The 22,136-nt window shown below is 51.0% G+C and overlaps 3 protein-coding genes across 3 annotated transcripts in view; 2 read left to right on the top strand and 1 right to left on the bottom strand.

Annotated features, from left to right (window-relative positions):
• The first annotated feature begins 6 nt into the window (after window positions 1-6).
• CUTC (cutC copper transporter) lies at window positions 7-4,445 on the top strand. Its single transcript, XM_019617717.2, has 7 exons — window positions 7-77; window positions 201-410; window positions 824-859; window positions 1,238-1,371; window positions 1,671-1,698; window positions 2,073-2,178; window positions 2,760-4,445. Exons 1-7 carry the CDS (start codon window positions 74-76, stop codon window positions 2,869-2,871), a joined length of 630 nt encoding a protein of 209 aa, XP_019473262.1. The 5' UTR covers window positions 7-73; the 3' UTR covers window positions 2,872-4,445.
• A 1,496-nt stretch (window positions 4,446-5,941) lies between these two features.
• On the top strand, window positions 5,942-19,929 carry ABCC2 (ATP binding cassette subfamily C member 2). Its single transcript, XM_010714591.3, has 32 exons — window positions 5,942-6,050; window positions 6,471-6,644; window positions 7,090-7,215; window positions 8,027-8,161; window positions 8,590-8,712; window positions 8,872-8,927; window positions 9,466-9,697; window positions 10,392-10,558; window positions 10,698-10,875; window positions 11,087-11,341; window positions 11,583-11,648; window positions 11,728-11,865; window positions 12,030-12,176; window positions 12,448-12,532; window positions 12,801-12,867; window positions 13,041-13,167; window positions 13,342-13,518; window positions 13,638-13,805; window positions 14,098-14,284; window positions 14,386-14,518; window positions 14,859-14,964; window positions 15,211-15,430; window positions 15,642-15,796; window positions 16,392-16,547; window positions 16,649-16,848; window positions 17,308-17,434; window positions 17,705-17,806; window positions 17,881-18,024; window positions 18,152-18,310; window positions 18,524-18,690; window positions 18,824-19,018; window positions 19,429-19,929. The coding sequence occupies exons 1-32, from the start codon at window positions 6,009-6,011 to the stop codon at window positions 19,556-19,558; spliced, it is 4,644 nt and encodes a 1,547-aa protein (XP_010712893.1). The 5' UTR covers window positions 5,942-6,008; the 3' UTR covers window positions 19,559-19,929.
• The window catches only part of DNMBP (dynamin binding protein), a 28,124-nt gene continuing 25,912 nt past the window's right edge, over window positions 19,925-22,136 (bottom strand). The window contains 1 exon segment of the mRNA XM_003208076.4: window positions 19,925-21,861. Within this exon segment, the coding sequence (XP_003208124.4) occupies window positions 21,676-21,861 (186 nt within the window). The 3' untranslated portion in view covers window positions 19,925-21,675.

Here is a 22,136-nt window from a genome sequence, read left to right as displayed (position 1 = left end):
TGACCGCCTCTCCGCAGGTGCCGGCCGGATCGAGCTGTGCGCGGGCCTGGTGGAGGGAGGAACAACCCCGAGCATGGGTAAGCCGCGCGGCCCCGCGCCCCTCCGTTCTCGCTGCATTCTTCTCGAGACGCGCCCCCTGGGGGTGCCGCCAGCCCTTCTGTGAGCCCATCTCTTCCCCCTCGTCCCGTTTCTCCCCCCAGGGCTCCTGCAGGTGGTGAAGCAGTGCGTGCGGGTCCCTGTGTTCGTCATGATCCGGCCTCGCGGCGGAGATTTTCTCTACTCGGACCGAGAGGTGGAGGTGATGAAGGCCGACATCCGCCTGGCCAAGCTGCACGGTGCGGATGGGCTGGTCTTCGGGGCCCTCACTGAGGATGGACGCATCGATACAGAGCTCTGCACGGCGTTGCTGGGTGAGAGAATCCCTGCTTGTAAATGTTTCTCTAAGCATCGCGTGGTTTCTTTGCTGTCACCGGGGATGGTAGCTTTGTGCTGTGCTGTCTTACACCATAGAATGCACAGCACTGGGTTTTATGGTCTGCAGGTCTTGTTTGATTCCTTTCTCTTTCTATCCAGCGGAGCTCTGCAATCAGTATTTTCATTAGTTACTTTGCATTAGTTAGATAGTATAAGATAGTTACATTTCTTCTTGTAGAAAGTAGCTGGCTTGTGAACTGCCAGTGTTGAGCACTACTGGTAAAGTTTGCAGTGGGCTGATCTAGTACAAAAATTGTAGCTAGTGAAGGGAATCTCATGTGCATTACTGGTTCTGACACAAAGGATTCTCTGTAACAGTCCAGGCTGACTATATGTCTTCTTATTACAGCTGTTTGCCGGCCCTTGCCAGTCACGTTTCACCGAGGTGAGTCACAGAGTTTGGTGGCCCTGGCAGGGACCAGCTTGTGCCCCACTGACAGAGATGGGGAGCTGGGGACTAACTGGGCTTAATCTGGTGGTTTTTCTTTGGAGGGCAAAAAGCTGTGTGTACTGTGCTGTAGCTGTGCTGTTTGCCCACGAGAGCTTAGGTTCAGGGGGTCTAAGCTTGGTGTCAATGTTACTGCCCTGCATGGGGTGGAAATGTCAAAGAGCTCAGTGCTGCAGCCCTGCCGTTACTGTGAGGGTGATGTTGTAGTTGGGAGCTGCAGCTGAGAGAAGGGACTTTCCCATCTCTCTTCTGGGCTGGAATGGGGACAGAGCTTGAGCAGTGAGTTATTTCTGAACTGTTCTATTGGTCTCTCAGCCTTCGACATGGTGCACGACCCTCAGGTGGCACTGGAGACTCTGATTTCTCTGGGGTTTGAGCGGGTATTGACCAGTGGCTGCGATAGCTCAGCACTGGAAGGATTATCCTTGATTAAGAAACTCGCAGAACAGGTAAGAGCTCCCTGCATGCCTCTGGGTTACTGTGGCCACTTCCTTGGAAGCACATTCTTTGTGATAACCCTCATTTCTGTGGGGAAGCTGCTGTCCACAAGTGCTTGCCCCCCACCTCTGAGCTGTCCTTGATCTGATTTCCCAAGTCCCTTTGGGCTAGATCCCTGGAGTGAGAAAGCAAGAATCATAAGCCACTGTGAATTTCAAGGCTGTGATACATAAATTTTCTTTGTTCCCTATAGTGGCTTGTGAGGACTTAGTGCTGTGCCAGTATCGTTAACAAGTTATTTTTCTTTCAGGCAAAGGGCAGAATTGTCGTAGTGCCAGGTAAAGTTTTTACTTGTCATCTATAACAGGTCTAGTTGCCTCTGGCTCCTCTTGCCCTGGGGTGCCCTGTCTGATTGTTTTTTCTGAGCCACATCCATTGGAGGGAGGTGTTCCTGCTGTGGTCTGAGTAAAGGCTGCCGAACGCTGCAGCTGCTGCTCACTGGAGGATTTGGGGACAGTTGTAGATCTGTGGGAGGACATGAATCAAGTCTTCTCCCAGCTCTTCAAGTGCCAGAGTCTCTTGTCCCAAGGGCTCTTTCCCCTTCTGTGTAGGTGGTGCTGGTCCCTTAGGGGATAGATCTCAGGGATGATGTTGGCTATGTGATAGTCCTTTCTATGCTGGGTGTGACATAAACAAGGATTCTTCCCACCAGGGGGTGGCATCACAGAGCGCAACCTGCAAAGGATTCTGGAAGGCTCTTCTGCTTCTGAGTTTCACTGCTCTGCTCGCTCAGCGCGGGATTCAGGGATGAAGTTCAGGTAACTGACTATTTCTTACTATTTCTTAGCAAAATTGTACTGGGGGAAATCAGGATTTATACAAATGTAAGTGTGTGGAACAGGTGTAAATTTCAAACAGCTTTCTGAGTGTTAATGTACTGTTGTGGTTAGGATTGTGCTACTTGGCTCTGTGTTCTATAGTGTGTGAATCCAGTGGTGCTCATTGTCTGGACACGGGCTCCATGCACAACCGGCTCCTTGGGGCATTTCCTATGCTTCTGTTGCCTTAGGGCTTCTGAGTGCACTCTGGTGACACTTGGAAGGGCGTGTTCTGATGTAGTTACCTTTGACCTGTGGCACTGATGAATGTGGTTTTTGGAAGGCCTGTGGGATGAACAGTGATGAAGACCACAGGTCTGCACTGGGTTTCTGTAGATGCTGTTTTTTTCTGTCCTCTGTACTGTTCTTTGTTCTGTTTCTGCCTCATCTTTGGTCTGGGTGGCACCAGCAGGTATTCTGACTGCTGCTAACACTGTGGGGAAAATGGTGGGTTTTCATTACTGACTGCCTTTTACCCTTCTGTGTCACCTGCAGAAAGTAACCAGTCATTTTCTGTGCAGAAATCCAAATGTTGCCATGGGAGCGTCGTTCTCTGCCCCTGAGTACTCTATTAAGGTGGCGGATGTGGCTAAAGTGAGGACCCTGAATGCCATTGCAAAGAACATTCTGTAGTGGAAAGCACTGTGCTGGAACAAGAGCACCAAGACTCCAGAGTTTTTCCTGCCATGTGGACAGCTGTGTACTGCTTCCGTCCTCAGGCTGCGGAGGATGCAAATTAGGTGACAAAGCCTGATGTTTCTTCCCTTTGTTTCCCCTGAGTGACCAGTCCCTGGCCTGGAAACTTATATTGGCCATTTTAAATGAAAGGACTCATTCTTGGATGTGATGGCAACAAGCTGCTCAGCTCCTTGTATTTAGAGAGAAAGGGAGCTGAGCAAGTATGGGAGAATGAATTGTGTAGCACTGCATGTGACTGTCAAATAAACGCTGCAGCTGCTCCCCTCTTACTCCGTTTTTACTGTTTTGTTGTTTGTTTTGAATTTGTTTTACAGATGGTACTGTATGCTCCATTTTGCATGGTTTGGTACAGCATGCTTTGGCATCAGTTCTAGATACATACTGCAAATGGAAAAGTCCACGTTAGCTCGTCTGTGTAACATGAGGCAGTGTGTACAGGAGATAGAAACATTTCCTGAGAACAAAGTAATAGCAGATAAGCACTCAGTTAAGAACATAACTCAAACCCTAGTCGTGTGTCAGGAGGGCCAAATGTGAGAGCAACAGAAGAGAGGTAAGAGTCAGATGAGGGGACGCTGAATTAATCATTCTTCTGCTGCACCAAAAGAGAAAATGATTACATTCAAAATGCCAGGAAGGGAAACAGACAGAGCTGGAAGACAAAGTCTGCTTGTGTCAACCAGTAGGATAGCTGAGGATTAGAAACCCAGCATCTCTTAGTTAAAAAGAAGCACATCAAAGCTGTTCGTATGTAGAGGTGACGAGCCTACATGGCAAGAAGCTTCTACTGCCTGACTGATGGGGTGAGCTAGCTGTGAGCCAACTTGGCCTACAGATGAAAGAGGTCAAGGGGAGGGGAGGGTATATGGTGAGATTCCTTGGGAAGCCGAGGTACTTTTTCTCAGGGAGTTTCCAGGTCCTTTTCCTAACACATCTTCACAAGCATCTCCTTATTCTTCAGACAGTGTGTGAGAGGAAAAGTGTCTGTGGGTTTATTGCTGACTAGTCAGAATCAAAGGTTAGGCTTCTTTTGGTTTTACCTTAACGGAATCAGATAGTTGAAAACCTATAGCTAAAGACTATAACTTCAGAACTTCATGTCAGAGAGTGTATCCCCTTTTTCACATGGATCCATCAGAGGTATCAATGTCTCTCAAAACACATCTTGGGAACATAGATGGCAATTCTCAACATATGAACTGGGAAAATAGCTGCATAGCGTGGGGTCAGTGCTGGCTGATGTGCACTCAGTAGGAAGGATTAAAACTTGGTAGAAGTGATTTCACTTACGGTTAATTGGGTTTAAGAGTTTGTGGCTTATGTTGTATGATTTCTTGAGTCATGCTGATATCTGTAACTCAATTAATGTATTATGCTGGCGCAGCCTTCCGCCATCATATATATAGTTTGGTTCTTTTGTGTAAAGTTCTGTTTGTTTTAAAAAGGCTTCTGAACTCAAAGGAGTTGAACACCATAAGAAAGCAAAGAAATAAACTTCTCAGAGATTAGGAGGTCTGGATCAATGTGTACATTGTCTTGCATAAGTCTTTGTTCTGGAGCAGACCTATGAGGGCATGAAGGGCACTTCAGTTAGCTTGGTCCCAGCAAATATTTTCTGGATATTGTAATAGAAGAAGCTTTATGGAAGGAGCTGGAGGATACTAAGGTGACTTTACAGATTTTCAGGAGGATGAGCGTGTCGCAAACTTGATGGTAGAGGAAGAGGAAGAAATGCTTGTTTCAAACATTCTTGGCTGAGGAAAGCTGTTCAGCTCTGAACGAGAGACCAAAGACTGGGAGAGGATGGGCTCTATAATATGCATTGAAAAGCAAGGTGAGCGAGGGGATGGAGTATTTAATAGGAAGCTGTCACTGGGGCAAGTGGTCCATGTGTGAGCCTTATAAGCAAGGCCAGTGGGTAGAGAAGAACTTGGTAGAGACAAGGGCACCTTTTAGGATCGTGTTTGTGAAGATAAATTTGAAAGACGATCTCAGCTACTGTACAAAAATAAGCTGGAAAAAAAAGGTAGGATTTAGGTGCAACCTAGGTACAATACGTATGAGGCTTTGTTCAGCTCAGAAGGCAGGGCTGTGGGGTAGAGGGATGTGAAAGACCGTGGTGTGAATCACAAGGTGAGGACAGGAACGTCTTCATAGCACCCCACAGTTCACAAATTACATCAGCACTTTGGACTGAGAAGAACCTGAGGGAGTGGCTGCTCCATTCAGTGATCTTCTGTCTAATACATCAGATAGCTGCTCTCCTCAGCAGTGTATTGCTGCTGGCTGGAGGACCTGGCACTGGGGACAGCTTTGTTTACCAAAAAAGAAGAGCATTTAATCAGACAAGGCAATAATAATTAACCAGCAGGTTAGACGTTGGACCTTCCTCTGCGATTGATGGCAAGGGGCTTGTTCCTGAGCAATTAGTCATTGTATCACCCTTGACTCTTGAGCTACAAACACTGAACAATGAAACAGCAGAATTCTTCTGGTCTGTGCACCCTCCCCTTTTACCTAATGCTCCTTGAAATCTTGTGTGACAAAGCAAATTCTGTTTTAGGATAGACTCATCCCTTCCAGCCCCCACCTCCCAAAGTAGCAGGATGATGGTTTAGGGTCAGTCTCCTTTCAGGTGTGGCTCTCTGGCTGTCACATGGGTACTGGGGGTTGCTGGAGTGATCCCAGCAGAGGAAAGATGTACTGCACCAACACAGATTGTCTTTTGTGGGACCATACACCTATCTCAGTATACAATGATGAAGACTGTGGTTTTCAAGCAATGGCCGTATGGTGAAGTGAGTCTGTGACAGCAGTTTCCCTTCCATCTCTTCTCTGAGTCTCCCTCTCTTCCCTTCCTTGCAACTTGTGGTTTTCCAAGGCCCTTTTGGTCACTGGTTTGCTTTCAGAATTGCACAACCACACCAAGTTAACAATTAACAGTATGCCATCAGGATTTGATCCCAACACCGGCCAAGGGTGTGTAGGGACTTTTATTCCAAGCATCCACCCAGGACTCTCACAGCTGAGCAGAGCGAGAGAAGGAGCTGCTGGCTCTGCCCAACACAGCCATGGCAGCAGCCTTGGAGGAGTTCTGTGGCTCTGTCTTCTGGGTGAGTGGCTGTGTTGGCCCTGTTGGGGTAGGGTGCTTGGTGGGCAGTAAGTCAGGATGATGGGTGCTGAGTGGGGTGGAAAGAAGAGGTACAGTAGCTATCAGAGTGCTGGTGCTGTGAGCCAGGTGAGGACTGAGCGATCCTGAGTGACTTCAGGGGAGGGTCAGGTTGGGTGCTGGGAAAAGGTTCTTCACCAGAGGGCAGTGGGCACGGAACAGGCTAGCCAGGCAGTGGTCACAGCCACAGGCTGCCAGGGTTCAGGACATGTCTTGGACAATGCTCTCAGACATAGGGTCTGATTGTTGGGTGGCCCTTTGTGGAGCCAAGGGTTGGACTCGATGATCGTTGTAGATAACTTCCAATTCAGGATATTCTATGATTCTATAGTTCTATGATCTGACTGCCTGTTCTTGTCCCCAGAACGGCTCCTTCCTCGCTCGCTCTGATGCTGACCTGCCAGTGTGCTTCCAGCAGACAGTGCTGGTCTGGATCCCCCTTGGCTTCCTCTGGGTTTTGGCTCCATGGCAGCTCCTTCCCTTGTGCAAATCTAAATCCAAGAAATCATCTCTGACCAAACTCTACATGATCAAACAGGTAGCGTGGGGCTGAGGGGGCACAGAGGGCGGCGGGAGCAACCTGAGTTGAGAGGTGGTGAGTAGAAAGCTTCTAAGCTGGAGTTGGGTGAAGAATTAATAGATGAGAAGCGTAGGAGAGAAGAAGCACTGTGATGGAAAAGCCAGAAAGAAGTCCATGATGACGCATAGCTGGGACAGAGGGCACCACAAGACTGGGATGCTCCAGGAGGGAGGCCTTAGGTGTGCATTGCAGCCTCTGATATTATGTGCTTGTGTGTTCCAAGGTTAAAATGATGGCAGTGCTCCCGTGAAAGGGCACAAGAAAGCTCTTTGCACCAGGTTTGAGTTGGAAAGGGTGCAGTGATCTACAGGGTGCTTTTATATCCAGTCACATTGTCTCCCACTGGTTTCCACTGCACACGGTTGACTGGTCTCTCTTCAAAATTGTGCTCCTCTTCACACAGGTGCTGGCTACGTTGCTGTTGATGACAGCTGTGGCAGAGTTGGTCTTGGCAGTTTCAGAGGGCACAGGGCAGAACTCCCTGCCAGCTGTCCGGTACACCAACCCCAGCCTATACATCGTTACCTGGGTAAGGGTCAGCAGGACAACATGCTGAGTGTCACCAAAGAGATGGCGTGAGATGGCAGGGCTGGACTGCAGAAAGCTTCCATAGCACAGGGATGAAGAGAGGCTGCGTCTGCGGGAGAGCAACCTGGGAGATGGGGATGGGGCAGCTCTGAGCATCTGCAGGAATTCTGTGGGAAGGAAGAGTTGAGAAGTGCCATAGAATTCTGAAGCAGAGGAGATCTGTGATTAGAGATTGGATTTGTGAATGAAGATATGTGAGACTGGTCCTCTAGAAAACTGATAGCATAAGAGCTGCGTGCGCAGGGGAACACGTGCACAGGAATAGCAGATATTTTGTAGAAGTTATCGGCCAAACTAACAGTCTTACTAAAGCCATAAAACTTAGGAGCTACACTTACGAGCAAACATAACAATTTGCTGATGATTACTATTTTATCAGTTGGATTCATGTGCAAAGTTTAGGAGATATTGTTAACCATGGGTCTCTGACCTGTGTAATGTCAGGCTTGGAGTGATGTTCAGGAGCCAGGGCATTGCTTTATGCCCGCTCTTTATAGCATGGCCAAGAACCTGGGGTAAGAACAGCTAAAGCATAATGCCGGGGTGCCTTCAGACCTTGTTTTTCCTATGAGCATTTTGATATGATGTCTCCCTGAAATAAACCTTTGCCCTGTGCGATGAACTCTGAAGCTTCTGTAGGACTGGCTAAGACCACGTGTGCCAGGGCCTGGGTACATGTACCCCAAAGGTATGTTTGAAGGGCAGAGCTTGTCCTGCTGCCCTGCCCGAACCTGTGATGGTTTTTCTCCCAGGTCCTGGTGCTTCTGATCCACTATGCGCGGTCCTTCTGCTTGTGCAGAGACTCAGTGGTACTGTTCTGCTTCTGGATCCTGTCACTGCTCTGTGGGATCCTGCCGTTCCAGTCCCTTGTCCGGAGAGCACTGCAGGTTGGGTTTGGCAAGAAGCTCTGTATTTCCCCATTGCACTGTTCAGTCCCCAAAGGAAGTAATAGAATCATAGAATACCCTGAGATATTACCCCATAAGGATCATCGAGTCCATCATGGACCTCACCCCTTGACAAGCTCTCAGTGGTATCACTGAGGTCCCAGCTGCCCTATGGACCTTGGGAATTGAAGGAGGAATAGCCTTTTAAATTCACCCTCTCCCTTTGAGGAAGCATGAGAAAACCAGGATAATTTCTCCCCTTATGGACACTGGGGAGGAGGGACGGAGAAGAAAAGAGCGGTGGTGAAGGGAAGCTGAGAGAGAACACAGAGTTCTGCAACTGCTCTTTTGGTTTGAATGCTGTTTCTGAGGGCCGGGTGGCCTTGAGACAAACTTCAGCAGTCACCCTGGGCTCTACTTTCCCACAGGACCCCATCTCGGATGTGCCACGGTTTGTCCTCTTCTTCATCTCCTATGGGCTCCAGCTGCTGCTCTTTATTGTCTCAGGCTTCTCAGATATCTCCCCAGAAGGAAAGGAATTTGCAAAGAAGGTATGAAGTGCATGCAGGGTGGGTGAAGGTGCTGGGAAGGTTTCAGCAAGGGGCACAAGGAGAGCTGGAGGCTGCAGCCTGGTACTGGTCAGTTCTTGTCAACTTCATCTTAGTACCTGCAATGCCTCAGTACTCACTTCTCTTTCCTTTGCACTCTAGAACCCAGAGGTGACAGCCTCCATCCTGAGTTCCATCACCTTCGAGTGGTACAGCAGGTGAGCAGGGCTATGGGGAGATCTGGGTGGCAAAATGCAGGGAGGCCTCAGGGCTGAGCTGCACAGGCTGCTATGAGCCATAGCATCACAGCATAGAATCACAGAATAGTTGGGTTGGAAGGAACCATAAAGCCCATCCAGTTCCAACTCCTTGCTGTAGGCTGGCTGCTACCCAACAGATCAGGGCTGAGGGCCCCATCCAAGAGCTGGCCAGGAGAAGCTCAGTAATCAGTACAGTCTGTGCAGCCTGAGCTTGGACAATTCCCACCTTGCTGTGCACTGGTACCTGATGCATCAGGCCCAGCCTGCAGGTAGCAGTGATCTGTCATGGCTCTGCCACATGGCATGAAAGTTGCATGGGAGCTTCAGCCACAACAGGCTGTGAACACAAATCAGGGGTCTGAGCTGCAGGGAGCTCGGTTTGTAGCTCTCCCTCTGTTAGGACCAGACTCTGAAATCTCTGCATTTGCAGTAAGGACTTACTTCCTACAGACACAGTGTTGGAGACTTGCTAAGGGGAAATTTCTCTGCCCCACAGGATGATTTACAAGGGCCATCGGAAGCCCTTGGAAATTGAAGATGTCTGGGAGTTGAAAGATAAAGACAGGACACAGGCCTTATATGCTACTTTTGAGAAGAACATGAAGACTGCATTGAGGAAAGCCCAAGCAGAATTGGAGAAAAGGAAACGCAAGAAAAAACGCCAGGAACGTGACACAGAGCACATGAATGGGATGAGCAAGGCCCAGAGCCAGGACATCCTGGTGCTGGTAAATCCCTTCCTACGTGTGGCCTTGTGTGAGATGCAGAGATCCAAGCCCAGCCTTGTTGAGTAGGGTCACCTCATCTCACTACAGCCCCCAGTGCTGAGTTTTCCAACTCTGATTCTTCAGGGCCATGGACAAAGATGGGGAATCCCATGGCAAGGTCATCCTCAGCAGATCCCTACTTTTTGAGACACCAAGAAATTCTCCATCCTTATGCCCTTCAGAAGAACAGGGAACCATCCCTCAAGGCTACAGTACAAGCAGCTTCCCTGTCTCTGTATTTCCCTGTCCCAGATTTCTCCCTGGTCTGAGTGAAAATCACTCTGAATTGAGAAAGATTCATAGAATCATTCAGGTTGGAAGAGACCTCTAAGATCATTCAGTCTAACCTTCAAGCCATCCCCACCCTGCCCACTAACCATGTCCCTTAGTGCCACATCTCCACATTTCTTCAACATCTCTAGCAATCGTGACCCCAACACCTCTCTGGGCACCTATACCAATGCATCACCACTCTTTCTGAGAAGGAATTTTTCTATAATTTATCAATAATATAGATAGATAATATGACAGGAGTTAAAGGCTGGGCTTCATTCAGGAGACCTGATCTGGGGGTTATGTAGCTGCCTTGGAAGCATCCTTTCAGGTGCCAAAAACCATAGGACCTGCTCATTTATTTCTTCATTTTCTCCTCTAGGAGGAGAAACAGCCAAAGAAGAAGAAAAAGAAGGGAGGTAAAGGGGATTACCCCAAGAAGTGGCTGATGAAAGTCCTCTTTAAGACCTTCTTGCAGAACCTCATGATGTCAGTGGCTTTCAAATTGGTACATGATGCTCTTGTGTTTGTCAGCCCCCAGCTGCTGAAGTGAGTCACACCATCCTGGCCTTGCCCCCAGCCCTACCACCTTCCTGTGTGCTCAGCACCCAACTGCCTCTGTTGGTTTGGAGCACCCTGTTGGGTCTGTCTCCATGGGTGGGTGGCTCACAGCCTCTCTGCCCCTCAGGCTGCTGATCGCCTTTGTGTCAGATGCGGAGGCCTTTGCCTGGCAAGGGTACCTGTACAGCATCCTGCTCTTTCTGACTGCGATACTCCAGTCCCTCTGCCTGCAGCAGTACTTCAACCTGTGCTTCCAGCTTGGCACAAATGTGCGTGCCAGCCTCATTGCTGCTATCTACAAGAAGGTTGGTATGGCTCTGTCACCATCTGCAGCTGGCTTTCTCCCAGCTGGGCTGGGAATTACAGCATCTCTTGCCCATCAGCCTGGGGCAAACAGCACATCTGATAGTTACCAGAATCTGAGGAGCAGTTTCAGCCTATCCTGCTGGTTCCCAGCTCTGCTCCCATAAGTTGACCATTAAGGTCATTTGCATTGACCACAGTTTCTCTCTCCAGGCGCTTACCATGTCCAGTGCCACTCGCAAAGAGTCTACAGTGGGAGAGACTGTGAACCTGATGTCAGCTGATGCCCAAAGATTCATGGACATGGCCAACTTTGTTCACCAGCTCTGGTCATCACCCTTGCAAATTATCTTGTCTATTGTCTTCCTCTGGGGAGAGCTGGGCCCCTCTGTCCTGGCTGGCCTTGCAGTCATGGTGCTGCTCATCCCCATAAATGGATTCCTGGTCAACAAGTCCAGAGACATACAGGTCAGTGGTGGGAGGTTCTCCCTGTTGTTGTTCTTCCTGCTCCCCTAACATTCCTTGTTATGCTGCAGATCTTTCCCAGACTGGGTCTGATTTAGGCTGGGGTGGTCATCCACACTCGTAGGATGTTTTCCTGGGTCCTGGAGCCCTCCCTTCCCTTCCCTAGGGTAGCCCAGGTGCATTCCCAAGAGTGAGCTCTGTCTGGTTGAGGTGTAGCCATGACCTCTGGCTCTTCTGTTTGTAGGTGAGGAACATGAAGAACAAGGATGAGCGCATGAAAATAATGGGTGAAGTCCTCAATGGAATCAAGGTGAGCAGTGGAGTGTGGACACCCTGAAAGGTGGGCATTCCAGTGAGGCCAGCACAGGCTCACTCTGGTTATCTCACAGATCTTGAAGCTTTTTGCCTGGGAGCCCTCATTTGAGAAGCGAATCAATGAGATTCGAGCATGTGAGCTGAAGGACTTACTGAAGTTCTCTTACCTGCAGTCAGTTTCTATCTTCGTGTTCTCATGTGCCCCCTTCCTGGTGAGTGCCAGCAGGCTGGGGAGAACTGCATTTTTTTGAGAGCTGGGGTTGGGTTGGGACCAAGGGGATGGGAAAGATGGGGAACCTCAGCTGGTGTGAAGTGAGGGGAGGCAAATGACCTGGGCTGCATACGACCACATTGATGGTGGCTTCTTCTGTTCCAGGTCTCCTTGGCCAGTTTTTCTGTCTATGTACTGGTGGATGAGAACAACGTCCTGGATGCACAGAAAGCCTTTACCTCCATCTCCCTTTTCAATGTGCTGCGCTTCCCCATGGCCATGCTGCCCTTGGTTCTTTCTGCCATGGTGCAGGTCAGCCCTCAGGAGGGACCACCTGATATCTCTGTTTAAGCTCAGATGGGGCTCAGATGTGTGATGGTCTAGGGCCTTGGACACCCAAGGATTAGTGCACAGGGCTCTTTTGGCAGTGGGATGGAATGGGACTTGCCTGTGTGACACAGGGTTAGGGCTCAGAGGTGGAGGATGATGCTTGAGTGTAGGCTGTGTATGGGGTGCTCTACTTAGGGGGCTTCTGTAAGCAAACCCAGCTGTGCCTCATGTCATCCTCTTTCTGCCATGGCAGACCAATGTCTCAAAGGAGAGGCTGGAGCGATACCTGGGTGGAGAGGAGCTGGACACCTCAGCTATCCACCATGACTCCATCCCAGGTAGGTAAAGCTCTGGCTTAGTCCCTGTGGGTTGCTGGTCGGCCTCACCTTGCACCAGCGAGCAGCAGGCAGATCACGATATGCTGGGGGTGGACATTTCAGAGGTGGATCTGTGCAGGGAGGAGATGAGCAGAACCAGGTGAATGAAGGACGCATGGAAGGTTTTGGGGGTGGTGCAGACTGGTTGGTTTGGGATGCTCAATCCAATTGCAAGGGATGAAGCTGGCTTGCACTTTCTCAGTCCTGAGGTGCATCTTTTTGCTGACAGGCAGTGCTGTGCGCTTCTCAGATGCCACGTTTACCTGGGAGCAGGATGGGAATGCTGCGATAAGAGAGTAAGTGCTGTGTGCCATGTGGGGCCTGATGGGTCCCTCTCCCTCTAAGCTTTTAGTTGGGCAAGGCAGTCGTCTCTTTACAGTGCCAGTCATGGTGAACCCCCAGCTGTGCTCTGCTCTGTGTGGGTCCTGTGCAGGAGACATGCTGCTCACTGGGCTCTCCTGTCTTGCAGTGTCAACCTGGACATCAAACCTGGGAGCCTGGTGGCTGTGGTTGGGGCTGTGGGCTCAGGGAAGTCTTCACTGATATCGGCCATGCTGGGGGAGATGGAGAATATCAAAGGACACATCAATATCCAGGTGAGAGTGGCTGGCTGGTGCCAGGGGCTATGGGGCTCAGAAATTGGCAGCGGGTCAGGCACTGAGTGACCATGAGCCCCCAGGTGAGGGACCAGAGTGGTCCTGAGAGGTGTGAGGTGGCCGCGTTTGGGCTGAGGCTCTGGTGATAACCCTGTTCTTGTGTCTCTCTCCCAGGGCTCCCTGGCCTATGTCCCCCAGCAGGCCTGGATTCAGAATGCCACGCTGAAAGACAATATCCTTTTTGGATCAGAGCTGGATGAAACTAGGTATCAGAAAGTCATCAAAGCCTGTGCCCTCCTTCCAGACCTGGAGCTACTACCTGCAGGTGACCAGACAGAGATTGGAGAGAAGGTATCAGCCTTGGGCAATGCGCAGTAGGGATGAACAAATATGTGGTGAACACATGTGGCAGAGAGAAAGGCAGTCACCTTGTGGCAGTCTGGGGCTCATGGAGGTTCCTTTTCATTCAGGGCATTAACCTGAGTGGAGGCCAGAAGCAGCGGGTCAGTCTGGCCAGGGCAGTGTACAGCGATGCTGACATCTACATCCTGGACGACCCTCTCTCTGCTGTGGATGCGCATGTTGGCAAGCACCTCTTTGAGCACGTGCTGGGACCTAAAGGGCTGCTGCAAAAGAAGGTGAGCGCTTGTGCCCTCCTTCCTGAGACATGGCCAGGCAGAAATGTCTCTGGTACTGTGATGCCCATCATCCTGGGATGCCCCTCCTCTGCTTGGGACAGAGAAGGGATCCTGTGGCTTTTAAGTAGGCAGAAGAGTCCTGGGGCGATGTGGAGGTGGGAAGGGTGCCCTGTGTACCCATGGCCAGTGGTGATGAGCAGAGAGGTCCTCAAGTAGACGTCAGTCCAAAGCTTGGGGTGCAAGAGGTGTTCTGATTGTACTGCTCTCCAACAACAGTGCCACTTTATTGCAGACACGGATCTTGGTGACGCACAGTATCAGTTTCCTGCCCCAGGCTGATAACATTGTGGTGCTGGTGGCAGGAGCAGTGTCTGAACATGGTTCCTACAGCACCCTGCTTGCAAACAGGGGAGCCTTTGCCCAGTTCCTGAACTCATATGGTAGCCAGGAGGAGTGTGCTGCAGAGGAAACTACTGCAGGTACTGGGAATGCTACTGGGTATAGGGGACGTGTGTGTCTTGAGGTTCTGAAATCTCCAAGATGCGATTCATTAGTCTGTCCTTCATTCCCATGTCTGTAGCTGTTGGCTTAGATGGGATTGAAGAGCAGGGGGATGAAGGTATGGAGCCTTCTGTGGAGGATGGGCCCGATGATGTGGTGACCATGACGCTGAAGCGAGAGGCCAGCATCCATCGCAAAGAGTTCACCCGCAGGTGGGGACTCAGCCAGAGCTCTCTGCTCTCTCCCTTGCTTCCTGCATTGCCCTTTAGGAAACCAGGGGGCTTCACTGGGAGATTCCTGCAGAGAAGGGGGTGGGAACTTCCCTTGCTGCATCTAACCCTAGCTAACGCTGGGTCAGGAACATTTGATCTTGCTTTTACTTGCCCTGCTGTGACCTTGGTCTTTCACAAAGCTTGTTCAAAGCTGCCTGTGTAGGGACACTCATCCCAAAGAACTCCAGCACTGTGTCCCAGTGCTATGTGGGATGCAACCCCAGAGCAGGACCTCCAGAGCAGCACCCTGGTACTAACGGTGCCCATCACCTTCCCGCAGCATCAGTACGCAGAGCACCACTTCTGTGAAGAAGGCCCAGGAGGAGCCCATCAAGAACATAAAGGGCCAGAAGCTGATTGAGAAGGAAGCTGTGGAAACTGGCAAGGTGAGGAGGAAGAAGAAGGAGATAGAGGGGCACTGTACTGAACTTGACTCTTGCCAAGAGAAGCCAGTGCCAGACTTCCTGCAGCCCCATTGCAGCCAGGACACAGCACTGCATGGAGCTGGTGGCCAAGGTCCCCGACAGTGCAGTACGGTGGAGGGAGGACTGAGGGCAGCAAATCCAACGTTGTGTTGAGTGTCACTGGCTGTGATTTGCTGGGCAGTGATAATGGGCTGAACTTCTCCACAGGTGAAGTTCTCCATGTACCTGCGGTACCTCCGTGCTGTTGGTGTGGGCTTTTCCTTCTGTGTTGCCATGAGCTATGTGGGAGACTACGTTGCCTACGTGGGGACCAACCTGTGGCTCAGTGCCTGGACCGATGATGCGGAGCGCTACCAGAATGAGACCTACCCTGTGCAGCAGCGAGACCTGCGGATCGGTGTCTTTGGGGCGCTGGGGGTTTCACAGGGTGAGTGTGGGGACACAGGGTGCTGCTCACTCAGTGATACGATCCAGCAGGGATAAGGCTGGTGGGATGCAGTTACTGTGGCATGGCGAGGAGGTAGGATGCAGGATGTCACAGTGGGACACTGCACAACTTCACTGTTCCATGTGTCCCATGACTGCCTGGGGCCAGTGTCACGTGAGCTGTGGTTGACCGCTCTGTGCTCTCCTTGCAGCTCTCTTCCTGTTCCTTGCAACCATCCTGTCTTCTCGTGGTGCCATGCGAGCTTCCCGGATTGTGCATGAGCAGCTTCTCAGTAACATCCTACGTGTTCCCATGAGCTTTTTTGACACGACTCCCACTGGCCGCATTGTGAACAGGTTTGCCAAGGTAGGAGAACAGCCCCTACGTGGAGAAGGTCTGGCAGGTCTGGTGGGTGTTGAGTGGTGCCATGTTCTGTGGAGCAGAAGGATATGATGAATGCGTGGTTCACCATGAGATTCACCACATCTTGGGCTGTATATATGAGAAGGAGAGTGGCCAGCAAATTACAGGGGATTATATCTCATCTGCTTAGTGTAAGGGAGGCCACAGCTGGATGCTGAGTCCTGTTTTGGGGCCACCTGGCCAATAGGGATGTAGAAAAACTGAAGAGGGTTCAGAGTAGATTACAGAGAGAGGCAGGAGCCTAGAGCTGTCCTGAGACAATGAGAGGGCCAACAAAATAATGCAGTCAGTGTAAATGACTTTGTAAAGTCTTATTATTGAAATCTTCTCCATTAATTCAGCTGTTCCCAAGCTAGGAGCTGTGCCCCTAAATGTGGCTGTGACGTTTACATCAATACAGTTTGATCCAATATTTTCTCAAATTTTTTGTACTGTGTTAAAGTATGGGTGCGTAGGAATCCTGTATGTGTGGAGCCTCTGGGTTTCTTCCTCTCTCTGGGGTACTGACTGCTTCTCCCTGCTTCTTTTTACACCGCAGGACATCTTCACAGTAGATGAGACCATCCCCATGTCCTTCCGCAGCTGGCTCAACTGTTTCATGGGTATAATTAGCACATTGATCATGATCGCCTTGGCCACCCCATTCTTCCTTGTTGTTATTGTTCCCTTGGGCATCTTCTACTACTTTGTGCTGGTGAGTAGCTGGGGCCTGAGAGCAGCTCTTGCCCTGCCTGGAGCAGTGTCCCTGTCACTGCTGGGCTTTGTGTTGGTAACCGAGCTGTCCCCTCCTTTCAGCACTTCTACATCTCCACGTCACGCCAGCTGCGGCGCCTGGACTCCGTCACCAGGTCTCCCATCTACTCCCACTTTGGTGAGACAGTGTCAGGCCTTTCTGTCATCCGGGCCTATGGACATCAACAACGGTTCCTGCAGCAAAATGAGAAGACGATGGACATCAACCAGAAAACTGTTCACTCCTGGATAGTCTCAAATAGGTGAGTTTGCTCCTTATGCCACAGCACTCCACATCCAGGTCCTGGGAGAGGTTCTGGAGATGCTAAAGTCCTCCTTCATAATCGTAGAGTCATAGAATCATTTGAGTTGGAAGGGGCACTTAAAGGTCATCTAGTCTAACTCTGCTGCAATGAACAGGGACATCTACAGCTCAATCAGAATGTGCTCTGAAGGTCTGTATAGGAATTGGGAGAGATTTGGATAGGGCCACCATCTGTGGAAGAAGGCTTTTTAGGGTGATTTTGAAAGCTCCTATGAAGTATCCAGAGTCTAGGTGAACTGTGCTGTCAAGGGTGGGTCCTGGGAAGATGCCAATGCTCCAGGCCACGTAGGAGTGTGATAGTGGCATTGCCTGGTGCTGGCATATGGTGCTGAGTTCAATGGTGAGATGCTGGTCTCACTGGTTGGCCCTGTGCTGGGGCCGTGTGCTCCCGTTGCAGATGGCTGGCCATCCGCCTGGAGTTTGTTGGGAGCCTGGTGGTCTTCTTCTCTGCACTTCTGGCTGTGATTTCAAAAAACTCTTTGGAAGGTGGCATTGTGGGTCTCTCCGTCTCCTCTGCCCTCAACGTGAGTCAATGAAAGTTTCTTCAGTTAAGTTCTTGGGCTGATGGCTCTGGGCTGGCAGCATGATGCTGCCCCACATTCATCTGCAGTGTGTGGAGAGGGGATTAGCTGGAGTGTCTGATGGAGAGAGTGATTACCTGGGGATTGAAGCCAGGGGAACACGCATCCACATGTAACAGGGATGCTGCTGCGGGGAGGAGCATGTTCTTGATGAACTCTCAACAGAAGGTGATTGTACCCGGTCCCACTGAGCTCTGTGGCTCTGCCGTGCAGGTGACCCAGACACTGAACTGGCTGGTGCGGGTGTCTTCGGAGCTGGAGACAAATATTGTGGCTGTAGAGCGGGTGCACGAGTACACGAAGGTCAAGAGAGAGGTGAGGAGAGCAGGCTGTGGGCCAACACCTGCTGCACAGCTTGGTGCAGCCCCTTAACCTTCCTGTGCCCACAGGCTCCATGGGTGACAGACAAGCGCCCACCCCACGGCTGGCCCAGCAAAGGTGAGATCCAGTTTGTGGATTACCAAGTTCGGTACCGACCTGAACTGGAACTGGTTCTTCAGGGGATCACCTGCAATATTGGGAGTACTGAGAAGGTGAGGACCTCTCTGCCTGCACTACACCCTTTCTTTGTGGCTTGGAGAAGGCCCACCAGGTGAAGATGAGAGTGCTCACTCAGTTATTTCCAGTCCTGTTAGGTGGTCTAAACATCTGCTTCCACAGGTTGGAGTTGTGGGCCGGACGGGAGCTGGAAAATCCTCCCTCACCAACTGCCTCTTCCGTGTTCTGGAAGCTGCTGGGGGAAAGATCATCATTGATGGGTTGGACATAGCGACTATTGGCTTGCACGACCTGCGCCAGAACCTCACCATCATCCCCCAGGTGAGCCAATTCCAGCTTTTATGCACCTCCCATCTTCACAGCTCTGCCCTGGGCACGCCGTGGCCCTTAGCATCCCCCTGGGTGCTGCAAGGATCCCACCCTGAGCACCCTTCATCATCACCACCTTCGTGCCCAGGGGCAGGCTGCAGGGCAAGCATTCAGCCCTGCTGAATGGACACAATAGGTACAAACACTCTGTGCTATCCCTGGCAGGACCCTGTGCTCTTCACTGGCACCCTGCGGATGAACCTGGACCCCTTCGACCAGTACACTGATGAGGAGGTGTGGAAGGCCCTTGAGCTAGCTCACTTGAAGGCGTATGTGCAGGAACTTCCTGAGAGGCTGCAACACATTGTGAGCGAGGGAGGAGAGAACCTGAGGTGAGCAAAGGAACTGAAGCAGGCTCTGCTCCCTGCCCTTCTCCTGGGCCTAGGAGGGGGCTGTGGTGGGGTGTGGGGATGAGACAGGCACCCTCTGTTTACTTGGTAACTCACATCCCCCACCTCCTCCCAGTGTTGGGCAGAGACAGCTCGTTTGTCTGGCCCGGGCCCTTCTCCGCAAAGCCAAGATCCTTATCCTGGACGAAGCAACAGCAGCCGTGGATCTGGAAACAGATCACTTAATCCAGACAACAATCCGGAGTGCTTTTGCTGACTGCACCGTCCTGACCATTGCCCACCGCCTCCACACCATCATGGACAGCAACAGGTACCATAGGGCACAGGAATGGGGCTCAGGTCTCCTGGGGTGGGGAGAGGTGGCCAGTAGCAGATGCAAGGACGCAGCCAGAGGGGTAAGAGTGGTTGCAATGCCCAGAACAGTAATGTAGTTTCTAGGAGTGCAGAACAGAGGAGGGGAAAAATGGTCATGCATTAGTTATGCCTTTGGGAGGGAGTAATGTTTTTGGGATCCTGTACAGCAGCAGGCTACAGAGGGATTCTTGACACCAAATACATTTCACCATCCAGCACAGAGATGAGAACTGTGTGCTCACTGAGAGGTGAACTGCCTAGTGTGGCTGTAGAAGGAACACGTATTGGTGGGGCTGTAGTGCTGGCACCGCCAGCACTATCAGCTTTGACTGTTGGAGCTCAGGTGTTTTCATTTCCCACTGCCAGGGTGATGGTGATGCACGCAGGGAAGATTGTGGAATTTGACAGTCCCGAGAGGCTGCTTCAGAAGCAGAGCATCTTCTCTGCAATGGCGAAGGACGCCGGCATCACAAACACAGAAACCACCACGCTATAGGTGGAGTAGAACAGCATGCAGCTTGCGTGTGAGCAGCTCCCTTCTGCTGGGACTCACCAAGCCAGCACATGGATCTCCCTGCAGCTAGACTGCCCAAGACTTTTTCTCTACAGCTGTGAAGCGAAGGGGAGAGAGTGACTTCTCTGGCTGGCAGGGGCAGAAGATACAGACTTGAGCCGTTACCCGCTGCTACACCCTGCCAGGTGTGCACATGAGGATCTCAAGCTACATAACTTATGGAGAAGAAAGTTATGTCAGGCACGGAGACCATATACCCCCCAGGGGTCCAAGTTTTTGTACTTTGTTATGCCAGGGGAACCTAGCAGAGAGATGCTGTAGCACTACTGAATGAAATTTGCAGAATAATCCAAGTGAATGTTATAATTTATTTACCTCTTGTAACTGTTTCTACTCTTCCTACTAAAAGTCTGATTTTAAGGTATGCTAAATAAGCCTCAAGTTCAGCTTTAATCCTGAATGGTGGTTGGAGGACGGTGGTACAGAGGTTATGCAAATAAATGTTGGGGTACAGATGGATTCATGCCTCTGCTCCAGCCATGAACTCTGGGAGTGGAGGTGGAGGAACATTCTCAGTGGCTGCAGCTGCCCTTGACTGCAATGCAAATAAACGAGGCAGTCCCTGAGGCTATTGTACACACTTGCTGGGGCATGCCACATAAGCACAGAAGTGTGGGCACATATGCATGATACGCCAACATGCACACACATACCACACACATAATACATACTGGTTATCATTGACAAACACTTGACCCTTTGTTCTTGGGCATCATGCCAAGAGCTGCAGCACTGATGGAGACTGTGTGCACGCTATGTACCTGCATGGACAGAGCAGAGCAAAACCCTTCCCAGTAGCTGGTGGCAGGAAGGATGCAAACCACCCACAACCCAGCTGTGTCATGTAACACAGCAGCAAGAGAGGGCAGTACAATTTATCTTGGTCTAGAGGGAGGTATCCCTGCCTATAGCAGGGAGGTTGGAACTAGATGATCTTAAAGCTCCCTTCTAACCCAAACCATTCTATGATTCCATGATCTTCATGAGGACACCACCGAAACATAAAAGGCCCTGCAGAGTCCACATGAAGACCACGAGCTTTGCCCTCAGCCTCCTCACACACCAAGCCAGGCACATACCAAGTATTCCCATCTCTACTCCAACACTTGGACAGGTTCTTCCTATATACAAGGGCAAGCCTTTATTTATGGAGCAGCAGTACAGGGGACACAAACACTGCCCCAAGGAGAAAGGAGCTTCCTTCCTTCAGATCATGGCAGCAGCACATAAGACACAGCACCCCTGCAAAGGGCACAGCATCCCTCTCAGAACATAAGCACCATCGCCAGTGCCCTGCAGCATGCACAGGTAAGGCACTCCTGGTCAGAGCCTACAGAAATGAGGCTGCAGGACAGCCAGTGCTTTGCCTTTTGTCTTGCTCCAGAGGAGCCAAGACGGGGTCCCAGACACTGGACACAGTATGGAGACATGGCAAGATGGTGTTCAGAACCTACAGCTGGTCCAGGAGGGAAATGCCTAATGGCTGCTGCTAGCAGCAGAGCTTAGAGGCACCCCAGCTCAGCTCCAGGAGACCAAGCACACGGACACAGTACACCGTGGGTGCTCCTGGAGGCTGGGCTCACTGTGGAGCTGAACTACTCACAGCAATCCTCAGAGCAGCTTCCTCTGGCCAGAACAGATATCCCCAGTCTGGAGTCCTGTACAAACAAGACAGGACCTGCTGCTGCTAAGGCACAGACAACATGTTCACAAGGCTCTAGGCTGCTTTTTAACACTGTTTGGCTAAGGAGGGCCTCAGCAACAGTCTTCCACAATTTAAATCCACAGTAGCTCCTCAGCATTAGTCTAGCCATTCCCCCTTGGACCACAGCCCCACTCTGCTCCTGGTTGGAGGATAAAACAGCACAGGGTGACAGAAGCTGGCCCCTGCTCTTAAGCAAAGTGCCTGCTCAAGCAGTCCACCTTCCTTCTTTCCTCATACACAGTGTCATCCCCTTGGGGCAAGCAGTGGAGGCAATGGGCCCCCGGCAGTCCTGGTAGGCTCAAGGAACAGGGTGGGGCCTCCTGACCCCCCAACCTCACGTGTATTCTGTCTTCCGGATGTAGCTGGAGGGCACATAGCCCTGCTTGCCGTGTGCTTCGGCCAGCCACCACTCCTGATTGCCCGTGATGTCTTCAAACTGCAGGATCCTGAGTCTCTGGTTAGCTGACACACTCAGCTCATTCGTGTTTCGGCCTTTGAAGGTGTAGAGAGCATAATAGACCTGTTGGGCAAAGGGAGGTGTCAGTCAGACAGGCACTCAGCATGTGCTACATGGCACAGATTGTGCACTGAAATTTGCTGAAAACCAAGACTCGCTGCTGAGTTTTGGCTTTTGTACCCAAAGAGCAGCAGACCCAGCCCAGCTTCTGCCAGAGCTGCCTCCATCTGTCCACCTCCACTCACAGTCCTGTTCATATGAGGTAGAGACAGACAAGTCTCTACCTTATACTTCTCTCCCTGGTCATGCCTGCAGAGGATGACAGCCTCTACACAAGT

The sequence above is a fragment of the Meleagris gallopavo genome, chromosome 8 (genome assembly GCF_000146605.3).
Source record: "Meleagris gallopavo isolate NT-WF06-2002-E0010 breed Aviagen turkey brand Nicholas breeding stock chromosome 8, Turkey_5.1, whole genome shotgun sequence".
Classification (NCBI taxonomy): Eukaryota; Metazoa; Chordata; class Aves; order Galliformes; family Phasianidae; genus Meleagris; species Meleagris gallopavo.
Note: the sequence above shows the minus strand (reverse complement) of the source record. Positions and strands in the feature narration are given on the sequence as shown.